We start from the raw sequence: 17,731 nt of genomic DNA, 5'->3' as shown, positions 1-17,731 counted from the left end.
AAAAACTTACATATATATATTATTTATATACAATACCTAAAAATACTGTTGAAAATGTAATTTTCAGTTCTTCTGCCAAATCACATCAAAGAGATGTCTTAGTAAATATGTTGGCACAATACATTGTTACTGTCAGTTGTCACAGTCTGTCTATACAACCATAACTGCATGCCACACTGAACTCAAGTGACAGAAGCAGACATGCCCATGTGTCATTTTCACACAGCCCTTGTACACTCAATTAGTAAGGCTTCAAGGCTGCACACACAGCAAGGCTAAGAAATTTGGTCCAAGTCTTACATTCTGTGTTTTACATGATTTAGACAATCTAAGCTTCAGTACAGAAACCACATTATTTCATTCATGTAAAGCACTGCCCAATAGCTGCACATACAGTTGCTCCAAAACCTACCCCTTGAACTTTCTTGCAGTGTCTGATTTGCCTTGTGACATCAAACACAACTTTCTCCAGAGCAGACATAAAGCAGGCTCTGACATCAGAGATACCAGCACCAGAGTGTTTGATTCATCATCCCTAGGTGTATTTAAATGACGTGCAGATGTGGCACCTAGGACATGGTTTACTAATGGACTTGGCAATGCTGGGTTAATGACTGGACTTGACGGCCTTAAAGGCCTTCTCCAATCTAAATAATTCTATAATTCTGTGATTTTAATGCCACTGTTGGACTGTCAGACAGAAAAAGAAATCCTTGGCACTTCCATAGCAGTCTTCTTCCTTCAACACTAAGAAAGCTACCCCAGGCTTTGGAGCATATGATTATTTTGACACACCAGAGAGCAGATAACAGCAAATTAGAGAACTTACAGTGCACAGAGAAACAAATAGAATGTCTCTCAAATATCCATTTTGTTTTTGTAATAGGGCTTGAAATTAAAATGGCTTTCTGTTTACTTTCTTAAGTGATGGCTCCCACCCTCAAACATTAGCTCATCTAGCAAGACATGCTCCTTGATAAGTCAGAGACTTATTTTTCACACTTTTTTTTTTTTGGTGAGAATAAGAAGAAAACACTTTAGTATTTATTAGTTACTTCAATATCCTCTCTGTGATATAGTGGCAGCAACATAGAACCAAACTCAAGTTTCTCCAAATGGAGAGAAAAATCAGAACTTGATAGATTTTCATGTCATGCAAGCCTTTGAATCCAGACAGCTCAGTCACCTGCTTTGGGGCAAAGCTCCTGAGTTTACTCTGTGTATAAAAGTTGCATTATGTTTGAAAGGGTTTTGCTTACTTCTTCAGTTTACTCTCAAGGACTGGTGACTGCTGACATGAAGACTATTTCTGTTCTGACAAATCAAACTGAGGGTCTAAACCCAGAATACAGCAAATCTTTATCTGAAGATAAGTAACATGCTAAAATTTGATGACTTCATAGGTAAGCTTCAAAGACTTTTTTTTCCCAGAATCTCACTCTCTAGTCCTCCCTACCTTATAGGGCCTAGAATCATACTAGATAGCATTGAGCAAGAAAGGTTAAAACAATGAGATTTAGCATAAAGGATCAAATTACAGTCTCCTCACAGCATGTCCTGGTATCACACATTATTATCAAAGACATTCTAACACACTGAACATCAGCATCCACTAAAGGATTGGTCCAAAAACAAGGAGGCCCAAACCTACACTCTGCATTGCAACAGGTTCCTCCCCATGGAGATGTCAGAGATGTTGCAGGACAACAAAGCAGCAAGGAAAGTGGGAAAAGAGAGTAGAGAAAGTTATTAGCAGGCCTGTTCAGCTCCAGGGAGAATCTCAAGGCAACAAAATGTAGAGCCAAGAGTTACACTGGCTTTGAGACAATCAGCAAGTTCCTGGATTGCACGTGTTCCTAATTCAGGAACAGTTCTCATGTTTAAGAGAGTCACTTTAGACACACAGCTGCTGCCCAGATTTTACAGTTCAGGCAGTTCCCAAACATCACAGTATTTTTAAAACAAAGAAAACAATGGCCATTATAGGATCAAATTCTCTACTCATGCTTTGTATCACTACACAGCTGACTATTTAGTGTCTTGAAGATGAATATACTCAGTCCAGCAGAAAATCATCACATATCTCACCACACTTAAACCAGAAACTGGTGGATTCCCACAATTTTGTAGCAGCTTATTTCCCAGCACAAGGCATACTCTCACATAGCACACAGGCTATACAGTGATTTCATGGCAATAAAGTAATGGACTGCAATACAAGGAATGACTGTTTTTATAAGAACTTGCATGTCATTGGAAAAAATCAACCTAGTTTCTGTTTCTATCTGATAACATAAACAAATACGGCTCAGACTTTGATGCACTCCTGCACCTGATGGTACAATTTTTATTTTATAATGGCTGTAAGCACACTACATCCAGCTTCTGTTTACATAATTATTTTTATTATGTTAAAATTTTATCCTACAGTTAGCAGCAACATTCCAAAACCTTACACACAAAAGTTCACTTGCATAGTGGGTTATTTAAATTGCAACAAGTAGAAATTTATCTCCTCTAAAAACCACACACAACAGAACAAAACAGATGGCTCAGGAGAAAGGAGGAGAGGGAGTAAGAAGGGCGAGTCAATTTGGCAAGTCACATCTTTCTCCATCAAAAAAGTGACAGAAGAATAGATAACCAGAACTAAATGAATATGGTAATATTCAGCATCCAGCATTAGGTAAAACCTAACTTACAGAAACCAACAGAAGAAAGCAAGCAAATTCTTTAATAGGAAATACAGCATCAAGTTCAGGAGTGAGGGAATTGCTTTGTTTGGATTTTCTAAACAAAGTCCTTGGTGAGACAATTGCTGTGCTATTAGCTAGTACAGCAGTAGTTCAAGTGAGTAGCTTTCCCTAGAAATACAGCTCCAATGCCTCTTGCAGCACAATTACAGGAAAGTTTTCTCATCAGTGTTGAAGTTGCACTGGTGTTTTTAAGATGCACCTTCACATTATTTTAAAGAGTGCTTCCCCTTCATGTACAACGTAGAGGGCAGATTGAAGCATATGCAGGAGGTGCAGAGTCATACAGATGAGAGCAGAGCTGCATTTCCATGCAACCAGATGCATAAGAACAGTCATATCCACTTCACTCTGTCTCCCCCCCTGCCAGCAGTAAAACAAAACCTGAACTATTCTATTTCAGCACTTGTCATAGGGCCATCAGGACACCTTGCTATCTCCTCTGTCATCAGCTTGAGCGGCCTTATTACAGCTGCAGAGGAGCTGTGCTCAGAGAAAGACTCCCCTGACAAGAGGAACACATCACCACAGCTGTGCATCCACCCATACCCACAGTGCCACTACCTCTGCACCTGAACACCCTGGAGGAAACTGGGCTAAAACACAGGAGAGGCCACGGGAGGACATGTGCAGCAGTGGAGCAGCATGTGGGATGGTGGATCTGCTATTTCCAACTGCTTCAAAGCTTGGGATGGCCTCTCTACACTGCAAGAGGCAGGAGTTACTACTTCCACCAAGAAAATTTTATGCCCATTAAATCTGCTGGTAAGGCTCACTATTAGAGATAACATTCTCACTATGATACACTATGATGTGAGCGTTTGCAAGTAAGCCCAGGACTGGAACAATTACAATTCATAAGTCCTGTTCAAAACTCTAATTTAAAACAGCAAGAAGTGGCTGTGTCAGTAAAGGAAAAAAAATGCAGTTGTACTCTAAAAACATGCTCTTGGTTTTACTGAAGAATACACAGTATTTACATGTAAATTAAATCCTGCGTGAATAGGGGGACAGAGAAGAAAAAACTTTTTCTACAAAAAGAAATTACATTCATGACCAAAACCAGCCTAAACACTGAAGGTATGTCCAAAGCAGAACTGGAGACTGGTCTGTTTACCACCTGCCCCCCCACACCATCTCTCGGGTTAGGGAACTGCTTTTCAGCTTCCTGCCTTGTTGTTTTTCAAAGGAAACAGCAAATTTTCAAGCACAAAAAACCAAACAGACCAACAACAAGCATGTTTTCTGTTCAACAACTAGAGAAATTAATTTTGCTATTCACAAAAAGAGAATTTTCTTATTATCATGGATGGCCACATTTTTGCACCCTTTATACTTAAATGATGATGCATTTTTTCTTAACTTTCACAATGGTTGTTTGCATTTAGTCATTTTCTGAGGAGGCAAGAAGCTTAAATGAGTACCTTTGCTCATTATTTATGTTCTCTATTTGCATAACTCCTGCACAACTGCTCCATTAAACACCTCTTCCCCTCCAAGGCCAATTTTAAAAAGCCTCCTGCTTTATGAGACTGACAAGTATGACTCACAGTATTCCCCACATTCATTCCCCCAGGCCTCATGGGATGCTGTGCAGCCAGTAAAAGTACCTGTTCCAGTTCATACTCCCCCACACCCACTGCTGCTGCAGTAAGCCCTTACAGCAATCTGGGGAAAAAGTAAAGCTATTTCTCTCTAAAAAGTAAAGCTATTTCTGTAGGCAGGAAACAAATAGTAGCCATATTTGCTTTTCATATTGTCCTTCTCAGCACCACAGCTAGCAAGAGAGAGTGGCTGAACACAATGAAGGAAGTTACACACTCTCTTCCCCATTCTTCCTGTGCTCTTATTCCCACCAGAAACTTCGGAGTTTTCTCAAGACCCTCAAACTGCTTTTCAACAATCTTTTAAACCATTCCTATTTTCTATCCACAAGAAAGTTATCCAACATAGATTATCTACTCTTAAAGTTCCTTCTATGCCCAAGGAACACATTTAAATACTCCTGACATTCAGGACCAAAACCAGCAACTTCTCTCTCCAGCAGAAAAGCAAAAATCAACAGGTACCATACGCCTGCATACTTGGCTTCTATCCCCAGTAAACAAGCTTCTGTCATAATTACGAAAATACCTCCCTCAGTCTCTGAACAGTCAACATTCATTCACTGCAGAGTACTGAGAAGAGCTGATTTTACAGTTTGTGTTGATGGACAGTAGGTTTTCAAAGAGGAAATGTGTGCTAGAAAGCTTTCCACTGACTGTTATAATTCTCCACTGGTTAAAGGACAGACTGATAAAGAAGAATGAAATGCACATTTAGAAATGACAGTCACTAATGAAGAGATAAAAGATTTCATACAAAGTAAGCTGCATTGTATGAGCCCGAGCTCCAAATACATCTATGGCAACAACAATTTCTCTAACATTCAAAGTTAAAGACACCTTAGAAATTAGATTAAAAATCTGTTGCCATTTAAGCCAAATCCCAGGACTACTGTGGCAACCACATCATTTCAGTGCTGGGAGAGCATATGGTGTGCTGCAGCAGGAAACACACCCACGGTATTTGAAGAGAGCCCTTGTACAGCCAAGCACTTCCAAACCAGACACATATTTTATCAAATGCAGCTAAAGCCAGGAGTGTGCATCATAGAAACAATAGCTCCTCCCAGAGATTTAGAAATCCTGCAAGTCAGACAGCCAAGCAAAAGCTGAACAATCCCCAGCCAGGTCTCAAAGATCTTGCCAACATAAGTGCGTTGATCCACCCTATCTCTACTGGTTACTCTGATATTCTCTTGACCTTGACTGAAACACCATCCAAGCCACCTGCCACGAGGCTTCTCAGTGGATACCTTGCAGGTTATAATAATATTTTATAAAGCCCTTTAAGGATCAGGCCCATCTCTGCTTTGTGGACACACACACATTAAGAGAACGCCATTCCTCCTGCCACATTCACTTTCCTTCACTGTTAAGAGAAACAAAGCCCTCCAAGCAGAGGAGTTTCATTATGACCATTTTACTCCTTAGACTCAAAAGGGTAACAAAAGGACCAGTTTCCTGAAGAAGACAGGTTTCTCATAAAGGTCTGGCTGCATATAAATATAAGAGGCCTCATAAGAATTTTACCAATACGGAGATTCATGTCAGTCCCATTCCACATTGTCTTTCCAGCTGCATTCCATTTCCTCTGTACCCTGGTCATCAAGGCTTCCTCACGTAGTTAGAGACTACTGCAGAGATAAGGCTTTAGTCTCAACTCTGTGCCAACAAAGATAATTTTAAAAAGAAATGTGTATAAATGTCTTTGGTAGCTGCAGATTTCAAATTGTTAGCAAACCCATGCTAATAGAAACTTTATCAGAAAGCAATAATGAAAAATAGCTACATAATATAAGTTGCAAGGCAGTAAAATATGCAGTTAAATAATAGAAAGAGATTAATTAAAAGAAATAGGCAAGGGAGAATAGGCTCTCAGATCAGATCTGAAATGAGACAAAGTAAACAAAATGAAAGTGAGACAAAAGGTCTAATAAGCAATCTGCAGCAAGCAGAAGATTTGAGGAGGGAGAGAGAAATCAGCAAATTCACATTAAGATCGCAGCCTAGGAGAAGCACATGGAAAGAGAGAAACATTGCTAGTAATATTCAGTGACATGAGAGCAATTAACATCACTAGGTATGTGAAAAGACAAGCCATGGCATGGCATTCTGCAGCTGCTTAGATGTTCATGCAGTAATCTGATGCACCTGCCTGGACTCCTTGTTCTTCTCTTGCCTATTTGTTTTATGCAGATATTTTCTTATCATGGGCTTCAGAAAACACAGAACTATTGCATGAGGACCACAGCTCAAGTATTAACTTGTAGCACACCTGCTACAACAAAGTTAAATAAGATGCACAGCTGACAATGATTGCTGCAGGACAAATACTGCTTGGCAGATTTGCTGACCCCAAAGTACAACGAGGAGATCAGAAAATGAAAGTGAAGATATGCATCTGGTAAAAGATTATCCATGAAAAAAAAAAAAAAAAACCAACAACCAACTAAAAACACCACACTTCCCTGATAAGGCATAGCTTATAAAAAGTATTCTCATGTGAAACACTGGCGTGAAACTAGCCAGCAGAGTCTACACTTCAATTCTTTTTCAAGAATTGTTATGCTTCAAGTGGTAAACAAACATTTTTTTTCTTGGAACTATTTATAACTTTAAGACCACCCAGTAAGAATATTACATTCAACTCTAAGGATGTCAAACCAACATTTGCTTTAGTAAGATTCCTCTGTGTGAGTTCTGAGAGGTCTTCCTGCTCTTAACAAAAGTAGGAATGCTACCATATTTTATTCCTGTTTGTCTTTGAGGTTACAATAAAGTTAGGACAGGGATGCAGAGTCTCTTCCTCATGAGTTCTTTAATTATACATCACTACAGTATCAGAGCTTTCTTGCACATGAAGCAGCGTGCTTGCACCTTAACTTCTGCTGTATAAAGAGCATACAGAATTAATTATTTTGGGCTCAGAGAGGGAGGGATGACACTGCCACAAATATATCTGCTATAAGAAACACAAGAAAGATGCAATCTCATTGTAGAAGTGACAACCTTTACTGTTCTTTCAGAAGATTCCACTGTGTCAGAAGATACAGCATGGCATACATCATCTCCGGAGGTTATGAAGAGGCTTAATCATAGAGGAGGCTCAAATGAAAGAAGTTTTGATTTTCAGATACTTTTTCAGTTTGCAGAACCCCAGCACATTGAGAGAAGCTTGTTTACTAAACCCATTTGATATGGAACCTTTGACAAGAATATTATTAAAAATAAAGTATCCTTTCAAGTAGTCTTTTTAAGAGTTAAACTAACCTGCTGCTTTAGCTCAGCCAGCAGGTTACCTACAAATTCCAACTCATGTTAGTACAAACTGCTGAATTTTACAAGTTGCACCAGAAAATGCTATACCTATACTTCACTCCAAGTTCAAAGTCTCATGAAGAATTCCTCACTTCTCCTTTTCTTCTGAACTATCAGCATCATAGTAACAAATATACATTCTGCAAAACAAGCATGCATGGCTCCTGTTAACATCATTAAGGGCTTGCATAAGTAATGAGCAACACTATTTGCAGAGTCTCAAGAAAAGGTGGCACCCACACTCTTATTAATTAACCCACAGAAAGTAATGCATTCCCTGTAAAATCAGGAGGAAGATTTTAGACTTCTGTTTTCATCTGCTGCCTACAAAATTGATTCTTTAAGAGCCCACGTGTTAGAAATGCTGTATATTCTATCTGTGCTCAGGAGCACACTGAGATCGATTCTCCACAGCACCCTGGTCTTGGCTCTCAAGGGCTCTCTGCAAGTTTTGAGGTGCAAAAGGCTATTTCTGCAACCCACAGCAGACACCAAGTCTGTCAGGAAAAGGGAGGAACCAGACTGAGGCACGGTAGCTACCATTTCAAGTTCTGCAGTTACTTCCTTTTACACAGGGGTGGAGGGAGGTGAGGATCACTCTGACCAAGCCCACCCACCTCTGTCACCAGAGCTCAGATTTAGGACTGGGCTGGAAGGAACAGCATCAAAGGAACACTACACTAGGGAACACAGATGCTGAAGAGAGCAAGAATGCTCAGGTAGTTATGAACAAGCCTGGACACTGAGTAAGCAGCGTCCCACACGCAATTTCCTACCGTACAAGAATGAAAACCACACTACGCTCCTTTAGACTCCAAGTCACTAAATAAGGACTGAACACAGGCAGAGAGAGCAAGATATCCCCTTATCCCTCAAGGCTGCCTTGCTATGCCAGGACTGACTTTGTCCACACAGCTGCCACCCCACCATTCTGTAGCTAAGCAAGATTTTGGTCACCAGAAATGTCAAACACAGACTGCTTTCACCAATGAAAAATAGAGCAGCATCTTCTCGAGCCTCTGCCAAGACCCACCAACACAGAGACAAACAGTGCTGTGAGCCTTATGTAACTCCTGACGTTGGCAAAGCAAAAAAATTAGAATCTCAAGGCTCTTATGAGAGGTGATACGTTAAATTCTTAGGAAGTAATTGCTGCTAATGAATTCAATGATGGTTTCTGGTGCATATTTTCCTGAGAGAGTCATTACACTGCCTCTGTGCATACTGCCTCTGTGTTTCTGCAGATACCCACTTTTTGCTGTGCTGCAGTATAACAGAGGCAGTCTGGAAAGGGGTGCGGTGTCAGGGGGAACAGCACTGCAAGTCCACACAATCAGGTTCTGTTCCCAAATCTGACAAGATGTCCCTATATGACCTTCCATGAGCCAGTTACAAATTCCATGCCTCCACTTATGCTTTTGTAAAATGAAGACACTTCAAAATGCCAAACAAAGACACTTTGCACTGGGAAGTTGCATTGGTTCTTTTGTTTCAGAGTTCAGGCTCTTTTCTTCTGTTAAACTTAGATTAGATACTAACAGGAACTTTGCCCTCAGAAGTACAACACTTCCTTCTTGTACTCAGCCTGCTCCTGTACTCTTACCTTCATTACAATTGCCTTCATTCCACACTTCATGAGACCTTCCCAAGGCTCATCTATTTTCTCTTTACCAGAAGAGCTACTTACTGTAACAACCTCCCAGAGAACCAAGGGAAGTATTAGACTGTTGCCTCACTTAATCATACTTCTTTCTTCCTTCCAACAATTCCACAGGACTGTGCACAGCAAGAGCAGCACAGGGAGCAAGGATCACACTCGGCATACGCTGACTGCAGACATCCTGCAAGCTTCTTCCTTCCAACAATGCACAAACAGAAGGGGGTGGAGAGCACTTCCTTGTGCAAGAAACAGTTCACACCTGTAAAAGCTTATCCCAATCCACTTTACTGCACCTGATTAAGGTAGCATTAAGAAAAATGAAGCAGGAATAGCAGACAACATCCTCCTGGTTTCTCAAACCAAATCTACTGAAAATAATGGAAACATTTCAAATTTGGAAAAGCTCATCTCATATCATCTACCTTCTCTGGACACAAATCAGACATACAACACCCTGGGGTTCATCTTCTTTAAATTCAGTGTAATCACTTGCTGATTCAGTGAAGTTGAGCTACAGTCTTATTCCTGCCTATGAGTTAAAGCTTTATTTTCCAAAACACAAAGACACTTGCATAGGCACAGAAGACCTACACAAGGCACAGAAGAGCTACAAGCCTAACCCACCAACCTGTACTATAATATTATTCTAAAAAAAACCCCAAAACCTCACACAGAACAGCCAGTGCCTTTTATACTGCTGGCAAACATTTGCTTAAACTACCTTAAAAAGAGCATTATTCCAAAGTATAATGCAACACCTTTTTTAAAAGAATATTATTTAAACCTACAAAGCATAAGAGATATATTTGTATTTTATCTCATTGCTCTCTAATTTTGAACTATATTTGGTGCTACAGAAAGTGAACATAATTTGGTTTTTTTGTTAAATGTTCCAAATTTAGCAAGAAAACTCGTGGAAGAAAAAATATTACTGTATTTACTCTCAAACTAATTAACCTATGAACATAAAAGCATACAAGTTCTAACAGCACATAAAGGATTTGTATTAGTGACAATTTAAGAAGTTTATCCTTTTAGAGCAGCTCATTTCCTGAATTAGACATTCTGAGTGAACTTCTTTGTACCGAACTAAGTTAAGCCACTTTCCATGTGCCAAGCAATGAAACTGAGTGTCTGATCAGCTACCACTGTTTAATGAAAAGCCACAAAAAAAGGTTCGTTAGTGTTGGAAAGGAAATATCTACATTAGAGAAGTGTTAAACGTCTAACTTATCAAGCAAAAATAGTTTCTCTATGCATCTTGGAAGACAACACAAATATTTATGAAACTTTCTGCATGCAACACTTCTGCTCAATGCCACACATTTACTTTTCTACCAACTGGAGACATATTTGAATTTTTTTGCAATAGCAGTTAAACTGAAATCTGTCCATATTTTTGTCTGTTTTACCCAGAATAGCTTGTTAATTCACCGTTCAGTTTCCACATACCAGTCAGAAGCTACAGAAGGAAGTAACATGACACAAAAACACACATTTAGGCAACACAGCACTTACTTCCTTAAAAGGTGTCTCAATTTATTTCTCTAAAGCTGCTAAATCTACCCACTTGAGACTATCAAGATGAAAATTTATACAAGGATGCGAGCTATTTGTTTAGAGATTCTCACAGTCATATTAAAATTATATTTGAGCTTAAAAACAAAAATTACAAATGGATCTTCACAAGTGGTCTAGAAGCTTGAAACTGACAAAAACTATGTACATCTGCATATACATAAACAAGGTTATAAGGAACACTTGATTTAGACAGCAGGAGAGTTGTAAGCAGTGTTTTATAGCACAGAGAGGCCTCTCTGGGATACACCAGTCAACTGAAATTGTTCAAAAGGAAGTCATCAGTGGAGTAACACTGCACAAGCTGATTTCCTGCGTCATTCTAATGCTTCATAAGCGAGTTATTGTAAATAACTTCCTTAAAACACCAAAATAACTCAATACAGCTAGAAAAATTACTAGTAGAGCTCTATGGAAGTTAGCAGCTGAAGAATCATAACTAGAACTGCAAATGCTTTAACTCCTTGTTATTTCTGCATTAAGTAGCACTGATCAAGTTAATACTGTCTAGGACACTAAAACTCCTCACTAGCATTTTCAGCTTTATGCTACAGATTTTCAGATGGCCTTTTGGTTACAAGCACATCAAAAGGACTAGTCCCAGAATATACCTGCAGGCAAAAGAATTTGGAGAAGACAACAACTATGAGAACTTACATTCTGAAAATATTTTTTAAAAATGAATATATCTATATATAAGAAAAATTATTCCAGGAGGCAAAAATATGCCTTAAAGATTTAAGGTTCAAAACCCGCTCTTAAAACCATTCAGAGTTTAAGCCTCTGACCTAAAACAGGGATCTAATTTTCTACCTGCTTATTGAAGCTTCCAACCAGAAACATCATGGATTTTAAATACTGTCAGAGATTAAATACACCAATGTACTTATAATGCCCTTTTCCTTCTATTGAAAGCCAAAATCACCACCAAAACATCACAATGTTCTTCAGTTACTATTTCTACATTTGATTTTCCTTACTTTTTTCCATCTCCCTTTTTCTCCCATCCCCATCAAGACTGCCACCACACTGTACTTTGCTTTTAGCACTGCAGGTCTCCCTTAGAAGCTTATGTGCTCTGCTTCACCTGAATTCTTTTCTCTCCCTAACAAATAAACTTCCTAGATAACTAGAATGCATGATGATCTGGAGGGCAAACTGTGTTACCAGCCAGCAATCTGACATAGTCACAGTGTGCCTTAGCAAGCAACTGCTTCCTGCTTTTCTGACAGCAGCAGTTTTCAAGTAGAGATTCCCAAATGCTGTCATATTTCCTAAATGCTCCAGTAAAAGAACACTTACTCTCCACACAGCTACATCCACCATCAGGCAGGCAAGCTCCAGCCAGGTGAGCTTCTCCCCATTTCTCTCTCTCTTTCTTTTATTTTTTTCCCCGAGGAATCTCTAAAGACATTGAATACAAGTTTTCCTCAAGAAATCAGCATCACTGAAATTTTACCAGAATTATTCTCAGCTTTAATAAGAGAGACAAAACAATATTCCTGTATTTTCAAATCAAATACATACACACACATATATATATAGCTTGAATAGAGCAATATTAGGGGTCAGAAATTATTTCCTGCTTAAGTCAGTGAAGAATATAAACCAAAACACTGAGAACATCATTCTGTCTCCTATTACAATCACTATAAATTGTTAGTGCCAGCACTCAGAATAGTCTGACAAACCAGTTTCACCTCAGTGGCACAACTCAGAGTGGGTAACAGCACATGGTAATTTTTACCACTATGGAGCACTTTGTTCTTTTCCACAGAAGAAAAGAAACCCCTCCAAATTCAAAGTGGCTAAACTGAACCAGCTACACGCTACCAGCTAAGTTACAATATCTAGCTACTAGTGAAGTATTTTAACATTCACTTCATGGCCAGGTTCTCTATTGTGGTCTGTCTTTTTTATAAAATACCCAATTACATTAAACACAAACATTTTGTGTTGTATGTTCGTTAAGCCTCTTCCTTTCCCTTCCTCCCTTCCCACCCCACCATACTCATACACCCAAATCTCATAACCCAGTGCCCTGTGTCATATTGCCTAATCCAGCAGTGGCCCCACCACATGCACTGGCAGTATAATCTGTTCAGTAGTCCAACTGGACAGCAGATGGCTTTGCATCAAGGGCTGATTAAAAAAACCACCTCCATCAAACACTTTAAAAAATACATAGCTTTTATCAATACATTTATCATTTTTACTGAGCAAATGTACAATACATGTAAAATACAAGTGAGGTACATACATTTTCCAAAGCTACTGTACAAGACTGCATTAGGAATTTTAGAATTCCGGCTTCCTTTCAAAAGGGGTAAACACAGCTGTGCAAAGATAAAACAGACCCCACCAATCCCACATCCAGCTGACCTTGATACTTGAGGTGAAAATGAGCTACCAAATTAAAAAAAAAAAAAAAAAAAGGAAAAGCAACCCCAAATGACCGGATGGGAATTTGCTCAAGTGTTGCGTTTATTTGGTTTGTTTGATGAAAGTAAGAAAAGACAAGTTTCATGACTCTGAAGAAAATTATGTGACTGAAAATTCTCTGCACCTCTCTGACACAGGGAAAAGTCAGGAGCAGGAGACACGTCAAAACTTGTGCTGCAATTACCATACTCATGTATTTGTCATATTTCCCATGAGTAAAACCAAATGAACCTCGCCTCTTAGAAGCATTTATATCAGCAGCTTTCTCTGGGTGGAGCAAACAACTCGGAAGCATAAATAGACATTAACTCATACTACCTCATATACCACAAAAAAAATCAAAACTTGAAAATATGGCTTCTTAGAGCACTTTTAATTCAAATATCTCATTTTAAAAAATCACTTCGTATTATTAAAGATGTGCATCCATATTTGCTGCTCCATTACTAAAAACAGTATGCCAGCTTACCAGCAATGATGGATACCGAAGATGTTAGTAACCTGTATTAAATACTTATCACAGGTAATCTAGTATTAGATTCAACAAGTTCACTCTACGAGCTATCTAGTAAATAAAGTTTATTTGCCTTTCCCCTTCAAATTTTTTATGGGAAAAAAAAAAAAGAAGCTGAGTTTCAGCATCTCTGGATGGTTCTGCATCCAGATCAGCATGACTAAAGACCGAGACTTAGAGTCACGTGATGTAAATCCTGAAAAAAATAATAATAGCAAATTGTGCTTAAAGTAGCTTCACAAAATCAGACTTAAAAGAAGGCCAAGAAGCACTGGCAATCTCTGGGATGGAAAAAAAATCCACACCGACCGGTGTAGAGACGCTACAACCAATGGAGCCTCTTCCCGCATGAGAGACGCGGTCTGCAATCCCTGTTGTAGGGTGTCGGAGCCGGGCAGGCTGCGAGAGGCACAGATTGCCATTTTGAAACGCCGCCTCACGCCCGCACGGCGCTGCCAGCCCACGGGCAGCCTCCTGCCCCCACACGCCGCTCACGGCAGCGCTGCGGACCCGCAGCGCCGCGGCTCCCCCGGGCCCGCCGGGACCCGCTCGCCGAGGAGGACCCGGCGCGGGTCCCCGAGCTCCGTGATGTCACCCGGGTGCGGGGCCCCTTCCGCTCCCCGGCCGCTGCGGCGGCGGCCCCGGCGGAGCGCGGTGCGGGGCCGCCCGGCACCCGCGCCCCACGTGCGGCGCATCCGCCCCGGCCACCGCCACCGACCGCCGCCCCGAGGCCCGTCCGCGGCCCCCGGAGGGAGCCCCGCCGCCGCGAAGCCGTGGGGAAACCCGGGATACCGGCTCGGAGCCGGCCGCACGGAGAGGCTCGGGGGCCCCCGCGCCTCCCTCACCCCCACCCCAGCCCTGGGAGGTCTCCGGGATGTGACTCATGATAAATAAATACAGAGGGGGGGGGAGGAAAAAAAAAAGGAAAAAAAAAAAAAAAAGACACACCCTCGGAGCCGGACTGACATAATAACCCCCTCCCTTCCCCTCTGGAGCGGGGGAAGGGAAGCCTGGCCGTTCAGCTGGGAAAGTTGAAAGAAAAGGCAAACCCAAGGGACCGGCTGCGGGGCGGGAGCCGCAGCGAGGGCAGTCAGGCGTCGCTGCCCCTCGGGCGGCTCCGGCCCCGCCGCCGCACCGGAGAGCCCAGCCCCGCCGCCGGTGCGCTGCCCCGCCGCCCCTCACCTGGATGTAGTTGTTTTCGCAGTAGTCGGCGACTCGAGTGAGGTTCTGGTAGCTCTCAAGCAGAGCCCGCTTGCCAGAAGGGATTTCCTCCTCTAGCAACATCTGCAACTCTGCCATTTTCCACCCCTCCGCATCGCTTCCTCTTGCATTAAAGAGACAGCGGCAGCGCCGGGCTCGCAACCCGCCTGGTATTGTGGGATTCCTCCTCGCCTCGCTTTCGTGAACGCTCGCTTTCCCCACCCATCCTTCCCCTCCGAGGGGAGGGGAAAAAAACGAAAAAAAAAAAAAAAAAAAAAAAAAAAACCAAGAAAAAAGAGGAAAAGCCCGCCCCCGCTGTGCGAAGGCAGCCGGGAGTTGTAGGCAGCGCCGGGCGCATGCGCGGGGCGGCCGCCGCTCATGGGCACCGCCCGCCGGCCGGAGGGACCCGGTGGGCCCGGAATGCTCCGGCCTGGGCGCTCCTGTGGCGGGACCGCCGGACCGTCCTGCTGGGAGCCCAGAGACGAGGGGAGACAGTGATGTCCATCCCCCGCCCCGCTCAGAAAAGCCCCAGCCCCAGAGTGCTGCCCGGAGGGAGCTCCTCTGCAGTAGAGGCCAAAAGGGGCTGGGAGGAAAGCGCTGCTTTGGTTATCTGCCGTCTGGCAGGCTAAAATTTTGGAAGATCGGAGAATCACTTAGGTTGGAAAAGGTCTCTGAAATCATCGAGTCCAACCCATGACTGAGCACCACCATGTCAACTAGACCACAGCCCTAACTGTAATGGCCAGTATTTCCTTAAACACCTCCAGGGACAGTGACTCCACTACCTCCCTGGGCAGACCTTCCAAAGACAACAAAAGACTGATGTTAGAATGATCGTGGCTTGGGGCAACTTCCAGGGAATTATCCCCTGAGGGGGAGGGAGAAATACTGAATCCAAACTGTGTAGATCTTAGTCAAGGCCTGCGCAGTATAACTACTAACAGTTAGTGACTGCCTGGATTTAGGTTCATAAGAAGAGTTCAAATACTTGTCTGAGATAAATACAGTATTCCTGCCACTCATTTACCTCAGTTGTTAATCATTGTTCAGGCTTTCCTCTGGCTGTTAGCACAGGTATGGAAGACAAAGGTCTGGTGATTACTTAGTACAATCTCTCCTGCATATGTTTTTTGGAAGCAAAATCCTGATTTTGCAATCATGCCAGAAGAGAAGCCAGTAACAGCAGGTGTCTGCTCTGCTGAGATGTCCGTGCCTGCTCTTGCAATGAGTAACAGGCCCAGAAAAAGTCATCTCCAAGGCTCTGCTGTTTGTGGCATGTGCTGTGTGTCTGCAGTCACAAACACAAACGCAGTTAGTCCTTGCATTTTAGTAGTTGTCCTAGAGAAAGCCACACAGTGGCTAAAATTCAGCATGTCTCAGAAAAAAGCTGTCTCAAGCTCACATTATAGTAAGAGAAGACTTGCTCATCTCTATAATCGTGACATTTTACATGTTCTCTGTAGTCTATCTCCTGTTTGCAGTACTGTTCTGGTCAGGATGCTTTCGTGTAATTGTTGCTTTCTCTAAAACAAGGTGGGGAGGGAAAAAAATAGATCTCCCTTACCTTTGTGAAGCAAAGTCCAGCATCTCAGTCCAGAACTGTAGAAGCAAGGATGAAAGGTGAGGAGCCTGGAAAGGACCAGTGGGCCTGGGAAATTCTTTGCAGCTGGAGTTACACAAAACACCCCTTGTCTGGGAACAGCCAGACAGATACCAAGAGAAGTATTTGAGAGCTCTTTGAGGAGCAGAAGGAGCTGGTACGTTTGCAGCACTTGCTGTGGGATAGAAATGCATCTACATTGCTATCTTCTGATGGTTAATTTACTTGGCAGCTTAGCAAAATTATTTCCAAAGGGGTTTTAATAACTCTCTTTAGGGCAGCTTGTAATGTCCAATAAAACACTTTATTTTGGACTCCTTTCAATGTAAAATAATTCCATTTGTTTGTATTGAGATATTGGTGAGCTTTAAATGTGTCCCAAGGCAAGTGTGACCAGAACCCCTGATGCCTCAGGTTTTAGCTTTTCTATTTTTCAGATTCTGTACTGCTTTAGTGTGTAGTTCTGAGCTTCATATTAGGGAATAGTAAGCTCTCTTCACAGAGTAAGGAGACAAAGCAATTTCATCTCTAGCTGGCAACCAAGGTAGAGAAGGACAAACGATCCAAATTTCAGGCCCAAGAACATAAACAATGTGGACTGAAGAGAGAAAAACAATAAGGATGGGGCTTCATAAGCTAAAGTTATAACTGGACAATTAACTCCAATATGCAAATGGACCAGAATTTACAAAAGTGAGAGACCCTGTGACTGGTTGTCCATTTTGTGACCATTTTGGGTTCATCTTGGGGTGTAGCCCTGGCTGGGCTCTTGTACTGCCCAAGGTGTATCCATTGAGGCCTTCTAATAAATACCTACTTTATTCTTTACCTCTGTCTAGCTTCTGTTCTAGGTCAGCCTTACAAGGCATCACCCCTCTTGGGCACTGGCTTCTCCTTGTTTCCAGTACTGACTTCTTGTTTCCAGCTGTATATTAATACAAAGACAAATTCGATTTCTCTATTCATTTTGGCTGCAAATTGCTTAACACCCATTGGTTGAATGAGTCTGTAATTGCCTACAGATCACAGACTGGCTTCGTGGAAGCTGTTAACATCCTCAAA

At 41.9% G+C, this 17,731-nt stretch overlaps 1 protein-coding gene across 11 annotated transcripts in view; it reads right to left on the bottom strand.

The window, feature by feature from the left end:
• Nucleotides 1-15,297, bottom strand: part of ABI1 (abl interactor 1) — a 77,011-nt gene extending 61,714 nt beyond the window's left edge. For 10 of the 11 annotated variants that reach the window (XM_059493462.1, XM_059493490.1, XM_059493509.1 and 7 more), the window contains exon 1: nucleotides 15,052-15,295. In XM_059493462.1, coding sequence (XP_059349445.1) covers nucleotides 15,052-15,168 — 117 coding nt within the window. In that variant the 5' untranslated portion in view covers nucleotides 15,169-15,295. Of the gene's footprint in view, nucleotides 1-15,051 lie in introns of all 11 variants that reach the window. The other variant, XM_059493536.1, reaches the window with a different exon arrangement.
• Between the last annotated feature and the right edge of the window lie 2,434 nt (nucleotides 15,298-17,731).

This window comes from Ammospiza nelsoni, chromosome 1 (genome assembly GCF_027579445.1).
Source record: "Ammospiza nelsoni isolate bAmmNel1 chromosome 1, bAmmNel1.pri, whole genome shotgun sequence".
Classification (NCBI taxonomy): domain Eukaryota; kingdom Metazoa; phylum Chordata; class Aves; order Passeriformes; family Passerellidae; genus Ammospiza; species Ammospiza nelsoni.
The sequence above is the reverse complement of the archived record's forward strand: the minus strand, read 5'-3'. Positions and strand labels throughout refer to the sequence as shown.